Source organism: Papio anubis, chromosome 20 (assembly GCF_008728515.1).
Source record: "Papio anubis isolate 15944 chromosome 20, Panubis1.0, whole genome shotgun sequence".
Classification (NCBI taxonomy): Eukaryota; Metazoa; Chordata; class Mammalia; order Primates; family Cercopithecidae; genus Papio; species Papio anubis.
In genome coordinates this window covers 43,272,381-43,296,135 of record NC_044995.1, presented here as the reverse complement: position 1 = coordinate 43,296,135, position 23,755 = coordinate 43,272,381, and the positions used below count along the sequence as shown (strand labels likewise).

At 55.6% G+C, this 23,755-nt stretch overlaps 1 protein-coding gene across 1 annotated transcript; it reads left to right on the top strand.

Moving 5' to 3' along the window:
- Positions 1-20: 20 nt before the first annotated feature.
- On the top strand, positions 21-14,461 carry RAB11B (RAB11B, member RAS oncogene family). The gene is made up of 5 exons (XM_003914808.4): positions 21-275; positions 10,022-10,217; positions 12,096-12,289; positions 12,483-12,563; positions 13,418-14,461. Exons 1-5 carry the CDS (start codon positions 236-238, stop codon positions 13,561-13,563), a joined length of 657 nt encoding a protein of 218 aa, XP_003914857.1. The 5' UTR covers positions 21-235; the 3' UTR covers positions 13,564-14,461.
- The last annotated feature ends 9,294 nt before the right edge of the window (positions 14,462-23,755 follow it).

Below are 23,755 nucleotides of genomic sequence, written 5' to 3'. Positions count from 1 at the left end.
CCGCATTCCTTCCGCCTTTCTCCAGGACACCGAGGGCGAGGAGGGTGGATACCAAGCGGCGCCCACCCTCAGAGCACTACTTCCATCTCTGATTGGCTCCCCTAGGTGCCAGTCGCTACCCCACCCGCCGCTGATAGGCCATTCAACGGCCGTTTTGCGCGGCGCCGGCTCCGCCCCCGTCGGGTGTTTGTGGTGGGGCTGCGGAGTCGCCGATCCCGCCGGAAGCGCCAGGACAATGGGGACTCGGGACGACGAGTACGACTACCTATTCAAAGGTGCGGCCGGTGGGGCACAGACGGGCGAGGGCGTTGCGGCGAGGCGGTGGGCAGACGGGCCAAGGCCGCGCTTCAGGCCGCTGGGCCCAGTCCGGAGCCCGGGGCTTGGGGCCCGGCGGGTCAGGCAGCCGAGAAGGCCGGGGCCGACCGGGCTCCATCAGCTTCGAGCTAGGATTCGCAGCCATGCGGAGCCAGAGGCCCGGAGAGACCTGGGGGACCCAGGATGCGCTGGGGCGGGGCTGGGGCCTAGCGGGGGTGGGGCCCGGAGCGGTGGGAGAGGCCGTTAGGGCGGGGCCTCCGGAGGGGGTGGAGCCTTCCCAGGATTTGGCGGGCCGGGCTGGGCTGAAAGCGTGGTTCGGAATGGGGGCGGGGTTTTAGAGGCGGGGCTAAGGCTGATGGGCGTGACCAATAGGTGGGTTGGGCCTGGTAAGTGGGGGGCGGGGCTCCACGAGGCCAGTCTTGATTGGGTCAGCGTGTTTGGGGGTGGGGCCCGGGATAGGCGGGGCAGACAATGGGGGCTGGGCCGACATGAGGGCCTGGGAGTGAGGTGTGTGGTGGTGGGAGTCTTGGATTGGGGTGCAGAGCTGGGATTGAGTGGAAAGGTACCCGTGCGTGCAGCAAGAATTCCATCTCTTCACTTGGCACTCTAAACAGCGCTAAGCCAGTACCTGCACTTTTCTGAGCACTTTACGCAAACGAACTAACTTAAATCCTCACTGCAGCCTTTTGAGGTTGATATTAACCAGCCTCTCTTTTTACACATTGGGAAACTGAAGCCCAGAGTGACAAAGACACAGTTTATAAAGTGTTGGAGCCCGATTGAGCGCAGGCCACCTGTGGGCTTTACCACTTAGGAAGCGTGTCTTAAGGGGCTTGTGGCCAGCATCTGGGACTTGGGGTTGTTAGACCACCTTCTTCCAACGTGTGCACTGATGGCCGGGGCCCCAGCCAGCCTGCTGGAGGGTCTTCCCCGCCCGAGAGACTGAGGGGGCTCTAGGAACATCAAATAAAGCCTAGTCAGATCAGGCAGCCATTGCCCGGTCTGCTGGAAGAAGCTGGAGTCCCTTGTTTCTCAGCTGAGCCTTCTATGCCCAGCTAGACTTTGGCCTAGTCGTCTGCCCTGGTTGCTGGGCTCCCTGGCTGACAATGGCATCCCTTGAAGGTTAACCCCCGGATCCAAGGTGCCTTCACCCTGCGGCCTGCTCTATAAGGGCCTGCGTCCCACATCAGCTGTTGGTATCCTCGCCTCGCTGAGCCGTTCCTCCGAGCGTGCTCTGTGACTTGCACCAGGCCTAGTTGGGCTTTGCGTCTGGTCTCATCCAGCGTCTTGTGGTTGTGGGGAATGGGCAGAGGTCTCCCCACCTGAGCTGGCCGTGAGGCGAAAGCCTTTGGTGGAGAAGGAGAGGAAGTGCCTCTGCAAGGGCCTGAAGTCGTCCTGCGGCACTGAGGGCTCTGGCAACTGCACACAGGTTGATAATATCACTGGTGGGTGAGGCTCTGTGGTTGGCAAGTGCCAGGCCCAAGGTCTCGTCCTCATGGCAGGAGGAAGGTTTGGAAGGGTTTTGGGGACTGGGATTCTAAGGGGCCATCTGGAGACAGGGGGACCAAACTTTGGGTTCTGCTGGGCGGGTGCCATCTCCACTCAGCCCTTCCTGAGGCAGCTGCTCTCAGGTCCTGGCTGGGCACCCACCCAGATGTGGCACTGCCAGGGCAGGGAGTGTTGCTCCCCACGTGCCCTGTCCAGGTTTCTGTGGTTATCCCCTGCTTGTTATTTTCGCCCTTTTGCTGTTTTAAATGACCCCAGCTCTGAGTGTTTGCCCAAGTCATGATTTTGCCCTTTGGGTTATTTCCTTGAAGTACATTCCCAGCAGAACAGTTACTGGGTCAGGAGCAACGGAGAGGCTGTGTGGTCCCGGGACCCGTCTGCAGAGACTGCCTCCTGGAAACACTGATCTAGCTCCTGCGGCAGCTGCCATTTGGCAGGCGGGCGGGCAGTGTGGGGGTGGGGGGGCCTGCCCTGCTGCCCTCCCCACACTGGCCTCCTTTTACTGAGTCTAAGCAGGTGCCCTGCTGACCTTCTCAAGCCAGTTAGTAGCAAAAATCTAACCCACAAGGTCAGCGTTTCCCAAACTGGTCATCTGCCGTCTCACAGCTGTGCCTCATCAGAGGACCTCCTCTATTCTTTTTCAATATTTGTCTTTCTTTTTCTGTTTCCTTTCTTTCTTTTTTTTTTTTTTTTGAGACAGAATTTCACTCTAGTCACCCAGGCTGGAGTGCAGTGGTGCAATCTTGGCTCACTGCCACCTCTGCCTCCCGGGTTCAAACGATTCTCCTGCCTCAGCCTCCCGAGTAGCTGGGATTACAGGCACCCACCACCATGCCTGGCTAATTTTTGTATTCTTAGTAGAGACGGGGTTTCACCATGTTGGCCAGGCTGGTCTCGAACTCCTGACCTCAGGTGATCCACCTGTCTCGGCCTCCCAAAGTGCTGGGATTATAGGCATGAGCCACCACACCTGACCTCTGCCTTTTTTTTTTTTTTTTTTTGGTGGCCACATCACTCACTGGCTCCCTTGACCTCAGCGGCCGAGGCCAGCAGATCCCCCGGGTGATGTCCTGTGTGCTGTTTGTTTTCCTCTGTGAATGTTCTTTCCTTCCCCCAAGAACGACACTGTTGATTTGTACCTAATTATAGAGCCTCACATTTATCCTCCTGACATTTTCTCCTTTAGCCATAGGCCATTTTCATAGCCTGCCACTAATTGCCGCAGGACCCCTGATTTCTTTTCTGATGGACTCGGGGCTGTGGGGTCCACCATGGGTGTAGCTGTGTCCCCAAGGGCCACTGAGGCCCTCTCTGAGCCCTTCCCCTACCCTAGAGGCCCTGGAGGACATGGGTCGTGGGGGAAACGGGCCGCAGCTTCCCCAGGCCCTGTCCTCTGGGTCTTGTCCACCCCTCCCCTGCCCAAGGACAAGGTGGCTCCTGTCCCCAGGGAATGGGCTTGCCTGGTGCTTCCCTTTCTCTGCTGAGGCTCCAGAGGCAGCTCCCAGCCCTCAAGCCTAGGCAGACCCCCACAGTGGGCCTGCTGTTCCGGTTGCTGTGTGGGGACCCAAGCATACCATTTTCCCCGTTTAGAATAGGGGCTCCTCCAGTGCCGTAGGTCTGGACACCTCCCCAGAGAAGAGCTGAGACAAGAGTGGCCCCCAGTGCCGGTCCCTGGGGCCTCGGATGCTTAGGACTGGCTTTCAGGGGAGGAGTGGGGTGCTGCTTGGCTCCAGCAGGCTCTGCCTGGAATTGGGGCCCATTCCCCTGAAGGGCCTCTCCATCTGCCTGAGCACTAGGGTCTGGGCCCCCAGGGCCACCACACTGTTACGGGGCAGGCCAGGGCACCCAGCACTTCTCAGAGGTGCCAGCTCTTTGTTTTTGCCAACTGGGCTTGCCTGTTCTGTCAGCCAAGTGGCGTGTCTGGAGTAGGGGGGTCGCTTCCCAGCCAGGGAAGCGACCAACTTCTGTGGAAATGCTGGGAGCTGTGTCCTCAAGGGCTCTTTATTTCTCCAAGACAACAGATTGCTTGTGTCCTAGACAATGACATGTTCATTCCCAGCCTGCATCCTGGACCAGCCCCGCCGCTGCCCCACTGGCCACCTCTGCATCGGGCACCCAGTGCCAGGGACTGGCTGGGCAGCTCAGCCTCTCTGCCATTCACCTGTTTTGTCGTCCAGGCTGGAATGCAGTGGCTTAGTCTCAGCTCACTGCAAGCTCCGCCTCCCTGGCTCAAACGATTCTCCTGCCTCAGCCTCCCGAGTAGCTGAGACTACAGGTGCCTGCCACCATGCTGGGCTGATTTTTGTATTTTTAGTAGAGACGGGGTTTCGCCATGTTGGTCAGGCTGGTCTCGAACTCCTGAGCTCAAGCGATCCACCTGCCTCGGCCTCCCAAAGTGCTGGGATTACAGGCGTGAGCCACTGTACCTGGCCTGCCATTTACCTGTTCAGTGGCCGTTTGGCCTTTGCTCTGACTTGGTCACTCCAGATTGAGTGTTCCCAGCTGTTCAGGGAGAATGATAATATTTACATCTGTCCCTGGGGCAGCCCTGAGAATGTGATCAGCTGAGGCATGCAAAGCACTGGGGACCCAGCCTGGCCAAGGTGCTTGAGTGTTGGCAGCCCGGGGCAAAACTGATGGGACCAGGTGCCGTGGCTCACGCCTGGAATCCCAGCACTTTGGGAGGCCGAGGTGGGCAGATCACTTGAGGTCAGTAGTTCAAGACCAGCCTGGCCAACATGGCAAAACCCCATCTCTACTAAAAATACAAAAATTAGCCGGGCATGGTGGTGCACGCCTGTAATCTCAACTACTCAGGAAGCTGAGGCAAGAGAATCACTTGAACCCAGGAGGCAGAGATTACAGTGAGCTGAGATCGCGTCAGTGCACTGCAGCCTGGGTAAGGGAGATTCCGTCTCAAAAAAACAACAAACAAACAAACAAACAAAAAACTGATGAAGCTGAGGAGCCCCCAAGGCGGTACAGCTGGGGCAAGGCTGGGAAGGAAGTGAGAGTGTCAGGGGAATACCCAGGCAGGGCCCGAGTTTCCTATCTTGTTTCCTGAGGACGTGAGAACTGAGCAGACCTCCCTGGCCTTGATTAGGTTTCTGTAGCTGCCGTGGAAAGGAGGTTAAGATTGGTGGTGTGGATGGGGGTCCTCACAGTGAGTCCAGCCTGGTCCCCGGTGGCCTGGGAGCCCATTCTCATCCCTACTGGTTTGGTCCGGAGGCCTTGGGCCACATACCCACATTCACTCCACCTCTTGCCGTCTTTCTATTTTTTTTTTTTTTTTGAGATGGAGTCTCGCTGTTGTTGCCCAGGTTGGAGTGCAGTGGCACGATCTTGGCTCACTGCAACCTCCGCCTCCCGGGTTCAAATGATTCTCCTGCCTCAGCCTCCCAAGTAGCTGGGACTAGAGATGCTCACCACCACACCCGGCTAATTTTTGTATTTTTCGTAGAGACAGAGTTTTACTATGTTAGTCAGGTTGGTCTTGAACTCCTGACCTCAAATGATCCGCCTGCCTCGGCCTCCCCAAGTGCTGTGATTACAGGTGTGAGCCACTGTACCCGGCCATCTTTCCATCTTCCTCTGAAGTCCACTTGGTAGCCGTGTGCTGGGCACCCATGGAGATGTGAGAGAATGCTGGCCCTGTTGTCTTAGGTCTTACAGGCCAGTCCAAGCAGCAGTCTTTGGGGAGAAGAGAGGTCTGAACCAAGGGGTCTTGAAGGATGAGTAGGAGTTTGCCGGCTGCCCCAGGTGGACAGGCTGCCCCACGTGGTAGGAGCTGGGGTGCCCAGAGCCTCAATGCCCACCCCATAAGGCAGAATCATGACTCCCGAGCCACGTGTTGGGGTTTGGGGTGGGACAGCGAGCGTGGCAGTAAGTTGGGAAGGAAGAACTTGGACTGTGGATGCGGAAGACCTGGGTTCAAATCCTGCCTGTCTCACTTCCCAGGCGGTGGCTCCAGACAAGACCCTTGGGGGACACCGTTGGGAGGTGGGGGCGAGCCCACAAACATGCATGGCTTCAGGATCCTGCTCTGCCCCACACCCCGTTCCCCATCCGAGCCTCAGTTTCCTCATCTGTAAAAGTGGGCTACATGAGGCTTCTGTGAAGTAATGCACACCGAGAGCTTTGTTAGCACAGGCTCATCAAATATTCTTCGTGTTCTTTTTATTCTTGCCTTCCAAGCAGCCAACCAGAGAGGGTACCAGGTGGGATTGTAGGGGGCGGCCTGATCCTGCCCTCCTCACCTGTGGCCCAAGGGAGGTGACCTGGCATCCTCCAGGTATGCGGCAGGGGGTGGGCCCAGGAGGTTCAGCCAGCCTCTTTGGCGTTTTGTTTGTTCATTTGACAGACATTTCCTTTGTCTTTTTTTTTCTTTATTTTTTTGTTTGAGACGGAGTCTTTGCTCTTTTGCCCAGGCTGGAGTGCAGTGGCGCTATCTCACCTCACTGCAAGCTCCGCCTCCCGGGTTCACACCATTCTCCTGCCTCAGCCTCCCGAGTAGCTGGGACTCCAGGCGCCCACCACCACGGCCGGCTAATTTTTTGTATTTTTCAGTAGAGATGGAGTTTCACCGTATTAGCCAGGATGGTCTCAAGCTCCTGACCTCGTGATCCCCCCGCCTCGGCCTCCCAAAGTGCTGGGATTACAGGCGTGAGCCACCGCACCCGGCCATTTGACAGACATTTTCTTGGGTGTTTATTGTGTGCCAGGCACTGTGCCAGGGCCTGATTCCTGCCCTTGGGGCAGACTGGCAAAAAATAAATGCCACCTGACAGGTGAGAGAGTGGCAAGAGTGATGGAGGAAGAGCTGGGCCAGGGAAAAGGGTAACTCAGAGAGTAGGGTTTTACTAGCATAGCAGGGAGGGCCTTCTTGGCCAAGTGGCATTTAAGGGGTCACACGAAGGGGATAAGGGAGGGAGCCAGGTTGGTGCCTGGAGAAGAGCGTTTCTGGCAGAAAGAGCAGCCCGTGCAAAGGCCCCGAGGCAGGATCGCACCTGGCGTGTTGGGGAAACAGCATGGAGGCCTGTGTGGCTGGAGCAGAGTGAACCAGGGGGCGAGAGGGAGGAGGGGAGGGCCCTGTGGGCAGTGGGGAGGACTGGGGCTTTTCCCCTGCGGGAGGTGGGAGCCACGGAGGGTTGTTTGCAGAGGGAGAGAGGTGCCCCGGCTCAGCACTCACGGGTGCCCTCTGGTGGCTGCTGCAGGAGGCCAGCCTTTTGGTTGGTGATGAGGGTGAACACAGGGACCCCACAGACAATACCTTCCAGGGTCTGAGAGTCTGGAATGGAATCGCCCAGGGAGACATGGTGGGATGCACCCCTCATCCTCCCTTCTCTCGGATCTGTTTCGAATGTGCTGAAGGATTGACTCTGAGATGCGAGAGCAAGGAAGGAGCCGAGAATGACTCCAGGTTTTGGCATGAGTGCCTAGTAGGACCAAGCCCCAGTTAACCAAGATAAGGAGGGTAGGTGAGGGGTGGGTGAGCAGGCTTAGGGAGTGAGTGGGAGCTCGGCTCTGCTCTACTGGGTGTGAGGGGACTGGGGCCCCAGAGGAGACAGGAAGGAGACAATGGGCACGCCAGTCTGGGCTTCTAGGGAGAGAGGTAATATAGGAGTTACCAGCCCATGGCGGGTGTTTACAGCCATGAGCCTGGATGGGGTCACCTGGGGACTGGGTGAGGATAGAGATGCCTGTCCTGAGGCTCCCTGAGGTTCGAAAGTGGAGTGGGAGACTGAGTGGGAGTGACTGTGAGGAGGGGAGTCGGGGTGTGGAGCCCCTGAAGGCAGGGAAGGAGGGAGAGCTTGCTGAGTGCCTGCTGCATGGGCCCGGGGGTGTGGGGGTGGCTGAGGCGGACTCTGACTGTGGGGGCGAAAGCATGCTTGGTTTGAGTTCTAGGACTGGGGGACAGGAGGTGGAATGAGTGAGGTGGAATGATACCTTCCAGCGGGTTTGGAGTCCGGAGACGAGAGAATCGGGCAGTGCCCGGGGCAGGCAGTGGGGTCAGGAGAGAATGTTTTCTAGGGAGAGAATTCCAAGCGTGTAGGTACAGCCCCACAGTGTGGCCAGGGGAAGGGCAGAGGAGGGCTGCCTGGTGAGCTCCAGGGCCTGCTCCCTCAATGTGGCAGGGGTTCCGGGCGGGGCCGGTGGACCTCTGTGTCAGCCAGGACTCCCCGAGCTCAGGAGGAGCAGCCATGCCCATCTCTGCCCGGAGAGGGAAGTCTCATCCTCAGTGGATGCCCCCCAACTGCTTGGGATCAGGGGTGACCAAGCCACTGAGCCAACCCACCCTCAGGTGCCAGGGCCCAAGGCCCACGTTTGGGGGTCCCCGGGGCTTCTGGCTGGGGTGTCTGGTTGGCTGTATTCAAGTGCACGCACACACACCGATCTCCCCCGCATGGAATGTTCTGGTCTGGGGACAGACCACCCAAGCCCCACCCCAGAGCCTGGGGCGGCTGGGCCCGTAGGGACAGTGCTTCCGTGGCTGGGACAGGAAACGCTTTACAGGGCGGCTCACCCCTGGCCTGACCAGCCGGCACCTGCTCTGCTCAGGGACGCGTTCCTCATGCCCCTTGGCCAGCATGAGACAGGCCTGCTGCACACCCCGTGTCGACTGGGCTCAGGCCCCCCGTCCCTGGGTGGTGTTGCCCACAAACCCTCATCTCCCTCCTGTCCATGCTGCACTGACTCCTTTCTGGGCCAGGGTTTGCATCTCGCCAAGCTGCTCTGCTGCGCACCCACCTCCTGGGAAAATGCCTACCTGTGATGGAGCCCTGTGAAGAGCTGTGCACACGCGTGGACTGCCACGCAGACTGCCCCTTGAATGAGGACTTGGCCTTGGCTGGAGCTCCCTGCAGCTCAGCAGGGGACCTGACCCTGGGGACGGGGGTGGTGGGAGGTGGCTGCAGGCTCTTTCCTCCAGGCTGCGTCCTCAGGTCATATTCCTGTTCCCCACTCAGCCCTCTGTACCGAAGCTGGATGTGGGTTTGCTGCACCAGGAGAGGTGGGAGTTGAGGTGGGGGTAGCTCCTCATGTACTGTCACTTACATACCTGGAGCAGTGACCCTTCCCATGCCCTGACCAGAAACCACAACAACCGTGACAGCTGCCCACTCATGTCCCTTCCTGTGCAATGCCTGCTCTTTTTGTGGAGGGAGACAGAATCTCTGTTGCCCAGGCTGGAGTGCACTGATGCGATCTCGGCTCACTGCAACCTCCACCTCCAGGGCTAAACCCAGTCTCCTGCCTCAGCCTCCTGAGTAACTGGGGCTACAGTAGCCACCACGCCCGGCTAATTTTCTTTTTTTTGAGATGGAGTCTCGCTCTGTCACCCAGGCTGGAGTGCAGTGGCATGATCTTGGCTCACTGCAAGCTCCGCCTCCTGGGTTCACCCCATTCTCCTGCCTCAGCCTCCCAAGTAGCTGGGACTACAGGCGCCTGCTACTATGCCCAGCTAATTTTATTGTATTTTTAGTAGAGATGAGGTTTCACCATGTTAGCCAGGATGGTTTCGATCTCCTGACCTCGTGATCCGCCCGCCTCGGCCTTTCAAAGTGCTGGGATTACAGGCGTGAGCCACTGTGCCCGGCTAATTTTTGTATTTTTTATAGAGGCGGATTTCACCATGTTGGCCAGGCTGGTCTTGAACTCCTGACCTCAAGTGGTCCACCCACCTCGGCCTCTCAAAGCACTGGGATTACAGGCGGAGCCACCATGCCTGGCCATGCCTGCTCTTACTTCCTCCTCCTGTGACTGCCTCCCTGTTCACACATTTGGAAAAAGTCCAGAGATGAAGTGATTTGCCCAAGGTCACCCCGCTCAGGAGCCCTCTCAAGCTGTGTCTGGCTGCCCAGCCACCAGGCTGCAGGTGGAGACTCAGGGTTGGTGGATCTCGAGCTGCTCTGCCTACCTGGCTGCCTGGGTCCCCATGCCCCAGCTGGGAAAGCCCTGCTCTGAGGACCAGAGACAGGCGGGCGTTGTGCTATCCGCAGTGGCTGTTTCTGGAAGGCAGGAGCCGCCCTTCACTTCTGCACCACTTAGCACGGTGCCTGCAGGCTCCGGGCTCCAGGCATCTCGGACTCCTCCACACCGTTGGCAGCTGCGGTGGTGCAGCACCCAGGGAACCAGCAGGAAGGTTGTGGGGGCGGTCGTGGGTGGAGCATGGGGACTCACAGAACCTCGCCTCCCCGCCCAGTGGTGCTCATCGGGGACTCGGGCGTGGGCAAGAGCAACCTGCTGTCGCGCTTCACCCGCAACGAGTTCAACCTGGAGAGCAAGAGCACCATCGGCGTGGAGTTCGCCACCCGCAGCATCCAGGTGGACGGCAAGACCATCAAGGCGCAGATCTGGGACACCGCCGGCCAGGAGCGCTACCGCGCCATCACCTCCGCGTGCGTGTCGGCAGCCTGGGCAGGGACGCTGAGATTCGGGGGCGTGGGCATGCGGCGCGTGGGCTTGGAAGGATGTGTGGGAGTTGGGCAGGAGAAGGGGAGAGTGTGCTCCCAAGAGCAGGGAGTGAGGCTGGAAGAACACCTTAGCCGTGCGCCGTGGGGCCCTCAGGCAGACCAGCGTCCAACCTTGGCCACGCCAGGGTGTCTCTGGGTTCTCTGGGTACCAAGTGCAATGAGGACCTGGCTCGGGCCACTCCGCCTTGCCGCTGCCCCTGCCCAGCCAGCTTCCCAGCCTTCCTCCTCCCTCAGCTCCCCTCCTCACTGGGGCCCACACCCCTCCTATCCTCCCACCCAGGCCTGGCCCTCCTTCCCTGCAAAGGCTTCCCAGCCATCAGGACCCACTCAGCTGCCTTTTTCTGGACCCCTCCCAAGCCCCCCAGTCATTCCTACCACCATCCTGTTTAGATCCTCTGGGCTCCCTCCCATCCCCTTCATCCCTCAGGTGCATTTGGTCTGTCACCGGGTTTTTTTTTTTTTTTTTTTTTTTGAGATGGAGTTTCGCTTTTGTCGCCCAGGCTGGAGTGCAATGGTGCGATCTCAGCTCACTGCAACCTCCGCCTCCTGGGTTCAAGCGATTCTCCTGCCTCAGCCTCCCGAGTAGCTGGGATTATAGGCACATGCCACCGCACCAGGCTAATTTTGTATTTTTAGTAGAGACAGGGTTTCTCCATATTGGTCAGGCTGGTCTCAAACTCCTGACCTCAGATGATCTACCCCTTGGCCTCCCAAAGTGCTGGGATTACAGGTGTGAGCCACCATACCTGGCTGTCGCCACCTCTTTTTTGGAGACAGACAAGGTCTTGCTGTGTCACCCAGGCTGGAGTGCAGTGCCACAGTTGCAGCTCACTGCCCCTCGACCTCCCAGGCTCAAGCGATTCTCCTGCCTCAGCCTCCTGAGTAGCTGGGGCTACAGGTGTGTGCCACCATGCCTGGCTTATTTTATTTTATTTTATTTTATTTTATTTATTTATTTATTTATTTTGAGATAGAGTCTCACTCTGTCGCCCAGGCTGGAGTACAGTGTCACAATCTCAGCCCACAGCAACCTCCGCCCCGCCCCAGGTTCAAGTGATTCTCCTGCCTCAGCCTCCCAAGTAGCTGGGATTACAGGTGCCTGCCACCACATCTGGCTAATTTTTGTATTTTTAGTAGAGACGGGGTTTCACCATCTTGGCCAGGCTGGTCTTGAACTCCTGACCTCTTGAGCCACCGTGCCCAGCCTATTTATTTATTTTTAAAGACAAAGTCTCGTTCTGTTGCCCAGGTTGGCCTGCAGTGGTGTGATCATAGCTCACTGCAGCCTTGAACTCCTCCTGGGTTCAAGCGATCCTCCCACCTCAGCCACCTCAGCCTCCCAAAGTGCTGAGAGTGGATGTCTGTCTCCTCAGTGGGCTTAGGGCACATGCTACCACACCCAGCTAATTTTTGTATTTTTCTAGTAGAGACAGGGTTTCGCCATGTTGCCCAGGCTGGTCTGAAACTCCCAGCCTCAAGTGATCCACCCACCTCAGCCTCCCAAAGTGCTGGGATTATAGGCGTGAGCCACCACGCCCAGCCCCTTCCCTTTTTTTGATGACCTCATGGTATCTTCTATCTCCAGCCCCCAAACTCCCTCCTCAGGCCCCCACATTTCAGAGCTGGATCCAGGGAGCAGCGCTGGGGCCTCCAGATACACACCCTTCCCTTGAGGCCACAATGGCTGCCCCTTGGCTCGGCCCTGGGCGACCCACCCTGGGCGTGACATGTGCTGTTATCCTGTGAGGCCATCACTGCCCACAGTCGTCCTCCAGAGAGGCTCATGGGCCCCTGATCCCGCAGGTACTACCGAGGCGCAGTGGGCGCCCTGCTGGTGTATGACATCGCCAAGCACCTGACCTATGAGAATGTGGAGCGCTGGCTGAAGGAGCTTCGGGACCACGCAGACAGCAACATTGTCATCATGCTGGTGGGCAACAAGAGTGACCTGCGCCATCTGCGGGCCGTGCCCACTGACGAGGCCCGCGCCTTCGCAGGTGAGCAGATGGAGACACGGGCTCCAGAGAGGTGTCTGGAAGGCACAGTGTTGGAGCCCCGGCCACAGCCCTGGCCTCCCTTCCCTGAGGAGTGGCCCTGGGATGGGCCAGGTGGGTGGCCGGGGTCCCTGAGAGCATGTGGGAGCCTGTCACCCCACCACCCCACTCACCTAGGCAGTATTCTTTGTTCCAGAAAAGAACAACTTGTCCTTCATCGAGACCTCAGCCTTGGATTCCACCAACGTAGAGGAAGCATTCAAGAACATCCTCACAGGTGGCTGGGGGCCGGCTGGGCGTGGGGAGGGTACCAGCCAGGCAGGGTGGAACACGGCCTCTGAACCTTCACTTGTTTTGTTCGTTTTTTGATTTTTTTTCTTTCTTTTTTTTTCTGACGGGGCGGGGTGGAGTCTTGCTCTTTTGCCCAGGCTGGAGTGCAGTGGCTCAATCTCAGCTTACTGCAACCTCCGCCTCCCAGGTTCAAACGATTCTCCTGCCTCAGCCGCCCGAGTAGCAGGGATTACAGGTGCATGCCACAGGCTTGGCTCATTTTTGTAATTTTCAGTACAGATGGGATTTCACCATGGTGGCCAGGCTGGTGGTCTCCAACTCCTGGGCTCAAGTGATACACCTGCCTCAGCCTCCCAGAGTGCTGGGATTACAGGCGTGAGCCAATGCACGTGGCCTATTTGTTTGACTTTTTTTCTACTAGTGCGCCTAACCTTTGCTTGTTAACCAGTGCGCCAGCAAGGGCTAGACCAGGTCTAGCCCTTGCTGGCACTGGGACACAGAGACCTCCTGGCCCTAGTTCCTGGGGACCGGCCCTGCCTTAACTCTTGGCGCTGCGGGGAGGCGGGTAGCCTCAGGCACCTGGAGCCTTTTGGCTTCTGGGCGTTTACCTCTGAGGGAGGAGGGCCCTACTGATCTTAGGGAGCCAGCGACCTGGGCTGGCTGTGACCAGATGTGGGTCCTGCCCTGACTGGGTGTGCAGCCCCTGTCCTTGTTACCTGATGTGATGGGGGCCCCCGTGGGGGTCTGAAGAGGGGTTCTGGAGTCCTGCAGGGAGGGGTCCCCCTCGGCAGGCAGGGCACATGCTGGCTCACCCCACGTCCCCCTGTATCCCCTTCGTAGAGATCTACCGCATCGTGTCTCAGAAACAGATTGCAGACCGCGCTGCCCACGACGAGTCCCCGGGGAACAACGTGGTGGACATCAGCGTGCCGCCCACCACGGACGGACAGAAGCCCAACAAGCTGCAGTGCTGCCAGAACCTGTGACCCCCGCGCCTCCGCCCAGCGTGCGTGCACGTCCTCCGCCCGCCCCCGCCACGGTGTCCTCCGGCCCCTCCCTGCTGTCCCTCTGTGGCCGGCTCGCTCCAGCCCTCCCAGTGAGCTCTGCACGGCCCGGGGCCCAGGAAGGACAAGAGCCAGTGCTACCCCCGTCCTGCCCGGGGAAAAGCTAGAAGCCCCGGTTTGCTGCACCCATGAAACTCGGGTCCCCGCCGACATCTTGGCGGGGTTGCGGGGGGGACGGCAGGATGGACCGGGCTGGCCAGAGGTGAGGAGGACGGGCGGACGGCGCCGCCTTCTCCCCTTTTCCTCGGCTGACTCCAGGGAGCGATTGCCTCCCTCCCTCTGTGGCTGGGTGGCCCAACCAGCCCGTCGTCCCCACCCAGAACCCTGCTCTGGGCCAAAGCCCGAAGAACCAGGCAGTGGGGACCGGGGCAGGCGGACCCCCCGGGCTCTTAGCGCCCACCCGCTCCTCAGCGCACAGCAGCTCGCACAGGCCTCTCACCTCTGCCTGTTGATCGATGCAGGGAGAAGCCCGTCCCCACCTCCCCTGTCCCCTCTCCTCTCCCCACTCCCCTCTCCTGCACGCAGCGCGCCCTCCCTCTCGGCCCTCCCTGTCCCCCTCCTCTGTCTCGTCTCCCCATCTGGTCTGGAACCTGTTTGCAAGTGAAGCAATATTTCCGTGTTTTGTATATACAACCGCTCTTGTAGCCTTTGGTTTTTGTTAATGTAGAGAAACACAGATTCTTTATACACTTTGTAAGATTTACGCCAAACCCCAGCTCTCGATCTCTTCTTCTCCCTGTGGCCCCTGCACTGTTGCCCCGTTCCCGTCACCCTGCCCATCACTGAAATGTATAATCTGACTTCCTGTACAGAAACCTGCCGCTGCGCCTCTGTCGTCTTTCTTTCCGCCAGGCGCCAGCTCCTGGGCCGAAGCCTCTCTCGCTGCACGTTCCCCAGTGCAGGCCGGACCCCCCAATCTCCCCGGCCCACCCCACACGGAGCGAGAGGACCCCAGCACCTACCAAGGGCAGCGTGGAAGCCCCATGGGCCCAGCGCGGTTGGGTGGGCCCTCGCCAAGCTGCCCCTGTGCCAGGGAAGGAGGGAAGGCTGCCGCTTGTTTTTGACCTTAAACTCCCGTGTCCCAGGACCCCAGGCCTGCGGGCGCCCCCTGGTGGGGACAGGAGCCAAGGGCAGTGGCCAGGATTCATCACTGTCTCCTGCCAGGGCCGCCCCTTCCCTGGGGTCCTGACGAGGGTGACTTGCCCAGTGGACGTTGGTGATGCCAGCTGTCTCCACCCTAGACTGACACTGGAGGAGGGCCCAGTGGGGAAATGCCAGGGGCAGCAAAGTGTGTGGCACGGAGTTCCTCTTCCCAGGATCCAGCGTCTCCCTCCGCCTCACCCCGCAGTGAACTTGGGACCAGGGTGAGCTGCCAGCAGCTGTCCAAAAGCTCCAGCCTCTAGCTGAAGAGGCTACCCATACCCTGGAGACCCTGGGGACCCATGAGAGAGGAGAGCACCATTCCCTCTTGATTCTAGACTCTGGCTGCCCTGCCTGGAGGGATAGGGGATCGCAGACACCTTTTCCCAGAAGAGCTCCAGGTCGCTGGGAGCTGTTTAGACCCAGGAGCTGGAGTGAGCCAAGGTGTGCGCTCCAGGCCCAGGGAGCAGCCTGGCACAGAGCTAACTGGCAGAATTGGAGGGGAGGCACCCTGGGCTCCAGGGCCCATTCAAACAGACCCCAGGGACATGGATTCCCCTGGGTTTGGGCAGGGTGGGTCATGTGGTGGACAGAGGCATTGGGTGCTAAGCAAGAAAGCACCTTGAGTTTTTGTTTGTTTGTTTGTTGAGACCGAGTTTTGCTCTTGTTACCCAGGCTGGAGTGCAATGGCACGATCTTGGCTCACCATAACCTCCACCTCGTGGGTTCAAGCGATTCTCCTGCCTCAGCCTCCTGAGTAGCTGAGATTGCAGGCATGTGCTACCATGCCCAGCTAATTTTTTTGTATTTATTCCCAACCTCAGGTAATCCGCCCGCCTCGGGCTCCCAAAGTGCTGGGATTACAGGCGTGAGCCACCGTGCCTGGCCCTGTTTGTTTGTTTGTTTTGAGACAGAGTCTTGCTCTGTCACCCAGGCTGGAGTGCAGCAGCGTGATCTCGGCTCACGGCAACCTCAGCCTCCCAGGTTCAAGGGATTCTCCTGCCTCAGCTTCTGGAGTAGCTGGGATTATAGGCACATGCCACCACACCTGGCTTATTTTTGTATTTTTAGTAGAGATGGAGTGTCGCCATGTTGGCTAGGCTGGTCTCGAACTCCTAACCTCAGATGATCTACCCGCCTCGGCCTCCCAAAGTGCTGAGATTATAGGCGTGAGCTACCGTGCCTGGCCTTAGCACCTTGAATTTCAAGCAGTCAAAAGATCAACAAATATTTCTCCATCCTCCACTATCTGCTAGGCTTGAGGTGGGGACTGACTGATGTACTCCATGTCCTCTTAAGAGTCAGAGGCCAGCAATGCCAGTTTAATTACTCTGATTTCAGTGATTTAATAAGCACATCATGCTCACTCTGCCAGACTCTGTTCTTTTTTTTTTTTTTTTTTTTTTTTTTTTGAGACGGAGTCTCGCGCTGTGTCACCCAGGCTGGAGTTCAGTGGCGCGATCTCGGCTCACTGCAAGCTCCGCCTCCCAGGTTCAGGCCATTCTCCTGCCTCAGCCTCCGAGTAGCTGGGACTACAGGCGCCCGCCACCACGCCCGGCTAGTTTTTTTTTTGTATTTTTAGTAGAGACGGGGTTTCACCATGTTAGCCAGGATGGTCTCGATCTCCTGACCTCGTGATCCGCCCGCCTCGGCCTCCCAAAGTGCTGGGATTACAGGCTTGAGCCACCGCGCCCGGCCAGACTCTGTTCTTAAATCTTTCATTATTATGGTAACATACACATGACATAAAACTTACCTTTTTTTTCTTTTTTTTTTTTTTGAGACGGAGTTTCACTCTTTGTTGCCCAGGCTGGAAGTGCAATGGCGCAATCTTGGCTCACCGCAACCTCTGCCTCCCGGGTTCAAGTGATTCTCCTGCCTCAGCCTCCCGAGTAGCTGGGATTACAGGCATGTGCCACCATGCCCAGCTAATTCTGTATTTTTAGTGGAGACAGGGCTCCTCCATGTTGGTCAGGCTGGTCTCGAACTCCCGACCTCAGGTGATCTGCCCACCTCAGCCTCCCAAAGGGCGGGGATTACAGGCATGAGCCACCGCGCCTGGCCTTTTTTTTTTTTTTTTTTTTAAGACGGGGTCTCCCTCTGTCACCCAGGCTGGAGTGCAGTAGCATGATCTCGGCTCACTGCAACCTCCGCCTCCCAGGCTCAAGCCATCCTCCCACCTCAGCCTCCCAAGTAGCTAGAACTACAGGCACATGCCAGGACGCCTCACTAATTTTTGTATTTTTTGTAGAGGCGGGGTTTCACTATGTTGCCAGGCTGGTCTTGAACTCCTGGGCCCAAGCAATCTGCCCACCTCAGCCTCTCAAAATGTTGGGATTACAGGCATGAGCCACTATGCCTGGCCCATATGGCAATTCTAAGTTTACGTGCCCAACTCATATGGCAATTCTACATGTACTTTTCTTAGGGACCGTGTTAAATCTTTCACACATCATTATTTGTTATTTGCAACAACCCAAGGAGATGGGCATAATATACTGGCCCCTTTTACAGAAGTTAAGCGATTCCCCTAAGGTCCCACAATTCGTAAGATGCAAACAGGTTTCAAACCCAGAACTGTGTGTGTCACCGCTAAGTTATGAGGCTTTTCCCAGAATTTATTGTGTACCAGCTATGAGCCAGAAAACTCTAAGAAGTGGGTAAAAGGCCTAGATAAAAGGCTGGGAAGACAGTCGGGCACAGTGGTGTGACCTGTAGTCCCAGCTACTCTGGGTCTGAGACAGAAGAATTTTTTTTTTTTTTTTTTTGAGACAGAGCCTTGCTTTGTTGCCCAGGCTGGAGTGCAGTGGCTTGATTTCCGCTCACTGCAACCTCCGCCTCCTGAGTTTAAGCAATTCTCCTGCTTCAGCCTCCTGAGTAGCTGGGATTATAGGCGCATGCCACCACACCTGGCCGATTTTTTTTTGGTAGATACGGGGTTTCAATGTGTTAGCCAGAATGCTCTCTATCTCCTGACCTCATGATCTGCCCACCCTGGGCTCCGAAAGTGCTGGGATTACAGGCGTGAGCCACCGCGCCCGGGCAACAGGAGAATTTCTAGTAGAAACTGCCAATGAAAGAGAGAGAGAAGGATCACTTGAACCCAAGAGTTAACAGTCCAACCAGGGCAACATAGCAAGACTCAGTCTCTAAAAAAATAATAAAGAAACACTGAGAGCATGGCTCATGTCTGTAATTACTGCACTTTGGGAGACGAAGGCGGGCAGATTGCATGAGCCCGGGAATGTAAGACCAGCCTGGGCAACATGATGAAACCACGTTTCTACGAAAAATACAAAAATTAGCCAGGCATGGTGGCACACACCTACTTGGGAGGCGGAGATGGGAAGATCAGTTGAGTTAGGGAGGTAGAGACTGCAGTGAGCTGTGATCACACCACTGCACTCCAGCCTGGGAAACAGAGGGAGACACTGTCATGGTGAATGAATGAATGAATGAATGAATGGAGACGGGAAAGAAGTATACCAACTTTTAAGAAATGTTTTATTATGGGCTGGGTGCAGTGGCTCACGCCTGTAATCCCAGCACTTTGGGAGGCTGACGCAGGCAGATCATTTGAGGTCAGGAGTTCGAGACCAGCCTGGCCAACAGGGCAAAACCCCGTCTCTAATAAAAATACAAAAATTAGCTGGGCGTGGTGGCAGATGCCTGTAATCCCAGCTACTCCAGAGGCTGAAGCAGGAGGATCACTTGAACCTGGGAGGCGGAGGCTGGAGTGACCAGAGATAGCAACACTGCACTTCAGTGTGGGCAACTGAGTAAGACCCTGTCTCAAAAAAAAAAAAAAAAAAAAAAAAAGACCTAAAGGTTTGATTAGAGTCAGGACTGGATTGAGTGCTGCCTAGCTAGTGTCGTGTACATACGTTAGAAGACACATTGCATTCATGTTTCCCTCTTTTGTGGCATTAGCAGCTGCTAATGAGCATTACCAAACTTCATAATCCATTAGTGGTTACAAAATGGTGGTGTGCAAATTCCTTCTCTTATTTCTGGAATACATTTTTTTTTCTTTTTTTGAGATGAAGTCTTGCTCTGTCACCGGGCTGGAGTGCAGTGGCGAGATCTTGGCTCGCTGCAACCTCTGCCTCCCAGGTTCAAGCGATTCTCCTGCCTCAGCTTCCCCCAGTAGCTGGGACTACAGGCGCGTGCCACCATGCCAGACTAAATTTTTGTATTTTTAGTAAAGACGGGGTTTCACCATGTTGGCCAGGATGATCTCCATCTCTTGACCTCGTGATGCGCCCTCCTTGGCCTCCCAAAGTGCTGAGATTACAGGCGTGAGCCACCGCGCCGCCCAACCAGGTTTTTTTTTTTTTTCTTTGAGACAGGTCTTTTTTTTTTTTTTTTAGTCAATCTCATTTTGTCTCGGCTCACTGCAACCTCCACCTCCTAGGTTTAAGTGATCCCCATGCCTCAGCCTCCCAAGTAGCTGGGATTACAGGCGTGTGCCACCATGCTCAGCTAATTTTTGTGTGTTTTTTTTTTTTTTTGAGACGGAGTCCCGCTCTGTCGCCCAGACTGGAGTGCAGTGGCCGGATGTCAGCTCACTGCAAGCTCCGCCTCCCGGGTTTACGCTATTCTCCTGCCTCAGCCTCCCGAGTAGCTGGGACTACAGGCGCCAGCCACCTCGCCCGGCTAGTTTTTTGTATTTTTTTAGTAGAGACGGGGTTGCACCGTGTTAGCCAGGATGGTCTCGATCTCCTGACCTCGTGATCCGCCTGTCTCGGCCTCCCAAAGTGCTGGGATTACAGGCTTGAGCCACCGCGCCCGGCCAATTTTTGTGTTTTTAGTAGAGATGGGATTTTACCACATTGGCCAGGCTGGTCTCAAACTACTGGCCTCATGTGATACATCCGCCTTGGCCTCCCAAAGTGCTGGGATTACAGGTGTAAGACACTGTGCCCAGCCTTCTTTTTTTCATTTCTTTTTTGTGTATTTATTTATTTGAGACAGAGTGGCTCTGTCACCCAGGCTGGAGTGCAGTGGTACAATCTTGGCTCCCTGAAACCTCTGCCTCCCAGGTTCAAGCAATTCTCCTGTCTCAGCCTCCTGAGTAGCTGGGACTACAGGTGCACACCATCATGCCCAGCTAATTTTTGTATATTTAGTATAGATGGGGTTTCACCATATTGGTTAGGCTGGTCTCAAACTCCTGACCTCAAGTAATCCGCCCACTTTGGCCTCCCAAAGTGCTGGGATCAGGAATTCCAGACCATCCTGGCCAACATGGTGAAACCCCGTCTCTATTAAAAATGCAAATTCTAGACGGGCATGGTGGCATACGACTGTAATCCCAGCTACTCAGGAGACTGAGGTAGGAGAATTGCTTCAACCTGGGGGGTGGAAATTGCAGCGAGTCAAGATTATTGCATTGCACTCCAGCCTGGGCAACAGGGCGAAAGGTCATCTAAAAAAAAAAAGGATAAATAAATAAATAAATGAAATTATCTGCCAGGCACAGTGGCTCACGCCTGTAATCCTACCACTTTGTGAGGTTGAGGCAGGAGGATCATTTGAGCTCAGGAGCTCAAAACTAGCCTGGGTCACATAACAAGCCCCGTCTCTATTTATTATTTAAAAATTAAGGCTGGGCATGGTGGCTCACGTCTTTAATCCCAGCACTTTGGGAGGCTTAGGTGGGGGTGGATCACAAGGTCAGGAGTTTGAGACCAACCTGGCCAATATGGTGAAACTCCGTCTCCACTAAAAGTACAAAAAAACTAGCTGGGCATGGTGGCGCACACCTGTAGTCCCGGCTACTTAGGAGGCTAAGGCAGGAGAATTGCTTGAAACCAGGAGACGGAGGTTGCAGTAAGCCAAGGTTGCACCACTGCACTCTAGCCTGGGCAATAGAGGGAGACTCCATTTCAAAATAAAATAAAATAAAAAATTGGCTGGGCACGGTGGCTCACGCCTGTAATCCCAGTACTTTGGGAGGCCAAGGTGGGCGGATCACGAGGTCAGGAGATCGAGACCATCCTGGCTAACATGGTGAAACACCGTCTCTACTAAAGAATACAAAAAATTAGCCAGGCGTGGCAGCGGGCGCCTGTAGTCCCAGCTACTTGGGAGGCTGAGGCAGGAGAATGGCGTGAACCCAGGAGGCGGAGCTTGCAGTGAGCTGAGATCCGGCCACTGCACTCCAGCCTGGGCGACAGAGCTAGACTCCATCTCGAAATAAATAATAAATAAATAAAATATCATTAACCACTAAAATGAACCAGGGCTCTTTGGAAAAATGGTTGAGTCCAGGACTGGGGCAGCAAAATATAAGACAAGTAAGCCTGGAAGAGTTTGTTGAGCCAGTTAGTAAGGAAATGCTCCAAGATGGAATTAGAAAATCACCATTTGGGGCCGGGCGTGATGGCTCACGCCTGTAATCCCAGCACTTTGAGAGGCTGAGGCGGGCAGATCATGAGGTCAGGCGATCGAGACCATCCTGGCTAACACGGTGAAATCCCGTCTCTACTAAAAAAAAAAAAATACAAAAAATGAGGCAGGCGTGGTGGCGGGCACCTGTAGTCCCAGCTACTCGGGAGGCTGAGGCAGGAGAATGGCATGAACCCGGGAGGTGGAACTTGCAGTGAGTCAAGATTGCACCATTGCACTCCAACCTGGGCGACAGAGCAAGGCTCCGTCTCAAAAAAAAAAAAAAAAAGAAAAAAAAGGAAAAAAAAAGAAAATCACCATTTAGTTGCCATTATGGTAATAACTGACTCAGGCAAGGGTCATCAATTGATATTAAGTTCTTGGGAACTGAATGTGTTGAGGAACAGGCTATTTAATTACTTTTGAAGTATCTCCCCAGAAAGCACTTATTAACAAAAGTGGAAAGTGGCTCATGCCTGTAATCCCAGCACTCTGGGAGGCTGAGGCGGGTGGATTGCCTGAGATAGGAATTTGAGACTAGCCTGGCCAACATGGTGAAACCCCATCTCTACTAAAAATACACAAATTAGCCGGACATGGTGGCGCGGGCCTGTAATCACTGCTACTCAGGAGGCTGAGGTAGGAAAATCACTTGAACCGGTGGCGGAGGTTGCAGTGAGCCAAGATTGGGTCACTGCACTCCATCCTGGGCCACAGAGTGAGACTCCATTGCAAAAAAAAAAAAAGAAAAAAACTGGTCGGGCACAGTGGCTCACGCCTGTAATCCCAGCACTTTGGGAGGCCAAGGCAGGCAGATCATTTGAAGTCAGGAGTTCGAGACCAGCCTGATCAACATAGTGAAACCTGTCTCTACTAAAAACACAAAAATTAGCTGGGCGTGATGGTGTGTGCCTGTAATCCCAGCTACTGGGGAGGCTGAGACAGGAGAATGGCTTAAACCGGGGAGGCAGAGGTTGCAGTGAGCTGAGACCACGCCATTGCACTCCAGCCTGGGTGACAGAGTGAGACCCTGTCTCAAAAAAAAAAAAAAAATTAAAATTAAATAAAATATTAAAAACAACAACAACAAAAAACCAAAGTGTAACCCACTAACTCACACTGGAGAAACTGGCAGACACCATTTGAACCAAGTTAGCATAATCGGTAGTGGACAAAATCAACATTGTATGCATCCTGAAAACGCAATGTCACGTCTGTTTCCTGCCACAAATGCAAAATCATGAGGAAGTGTTAGACAAATAGCAATGGAAGGACTTTCTGCAAAATTACTAGCCTGGAATTTTTGAAAAATATTGACGTCATGGAGAGAAGGTAAGATTGATAAAATGTTCCAGAAAGAGAGACTAAATTAGAGTCATAACAACAAAATACAACACTTGATCCTGGGATGGATTAGGGATTTTTTTGTTTTTTTGACACAGGATCTTGCTCTGTTGCCCAGGCTGGAATGTAGTGGTGAGGTAATGGCTCACTGCAGCCCGGAACTCCTGGGCTCAACTGATCCTCTCACCTCAGCCTCCCAAGTAGCTGGGACCACAGGAGGATGCCACCACGCCTGGCTAATATTTTTATTTTATTTTGTAGAGATGAGGTCTCAGACTCCTGGACCCAAGAGACCTTTCTGCCTTGGGCTCCCGAAGAGCTGGGATTACAGACATGAGTCACTGTGCCTGGCCTGGATTTTGGATTTTTAAGGGGCTTTATTGGAAACTTTTTTTTTTTTTTTGGAGACAGAGTCTGGCTGTGTCACCCAGGCTAGAATGCAGTGGCAAGATCTCTGCTCACTGCAACCTCCGCCTTGCAGATTCAAGCAATTCTCCTGCCTCAGCCTCCTGAGTAGCTGGTATTACTGGTGCCCACAACCAAACCCAGCCAATTATTTGTATTTTTAGTACAGATGGGGTTTCACCATGTTGGCCGGGCTGGTCTCGAACTCCTGACCTCAAATCATCCAAGTGCTGGGATTACAGGCGTGAGCCACCGCTCCCGGCCATAGTGCAGTATTTTTTAAAAAATTGATCTGTCTTAGAGATGGGGGTGGGTGAGTTTACTATGTTGCCCAGGCTGGCCTCGAACTCCTGGGTTCAAGTGAACCTCTTGCCTCAGCCTCCAGAGCATCTGGGACTACAGGCCCGCACCACCACGCTCGGCTAACTTTTAAATTTTTTGTAGAGACGGGATCTCACTATGTTGCCCAGGCTGGTCCCCAACTTCTGGGCTCAAGCGATCCTTCCGTCTCGGCCTCCCAAAGTGCTGGGATTACAGGCTTGAGCCACTGCGACCGGCTAGTCTCAAAAAAAAAAAAAAAAAAAAAAAAAAAAAAAAAAGTTGAATTCTGCAGCGGTTTTATTAGACGACGATGGCGGTCTGCAGGTGGCGCCGCAGCACCCCTCGTGCCTGGGCTGGGCTAGGGCGGGACCAGTGCTGGGGGCGGAGCCGGAGCTGGGGGCGGAGCCAAGACTCGGCAGGGGCGGAGTCAGCAGCTGCAGCGCAGCGGGGCCTGTGCGGCCCACGGCGTCCCTGCCGCCTCCGGCCCCGCCTCTCAGGGCGGGACGTGCGTGGC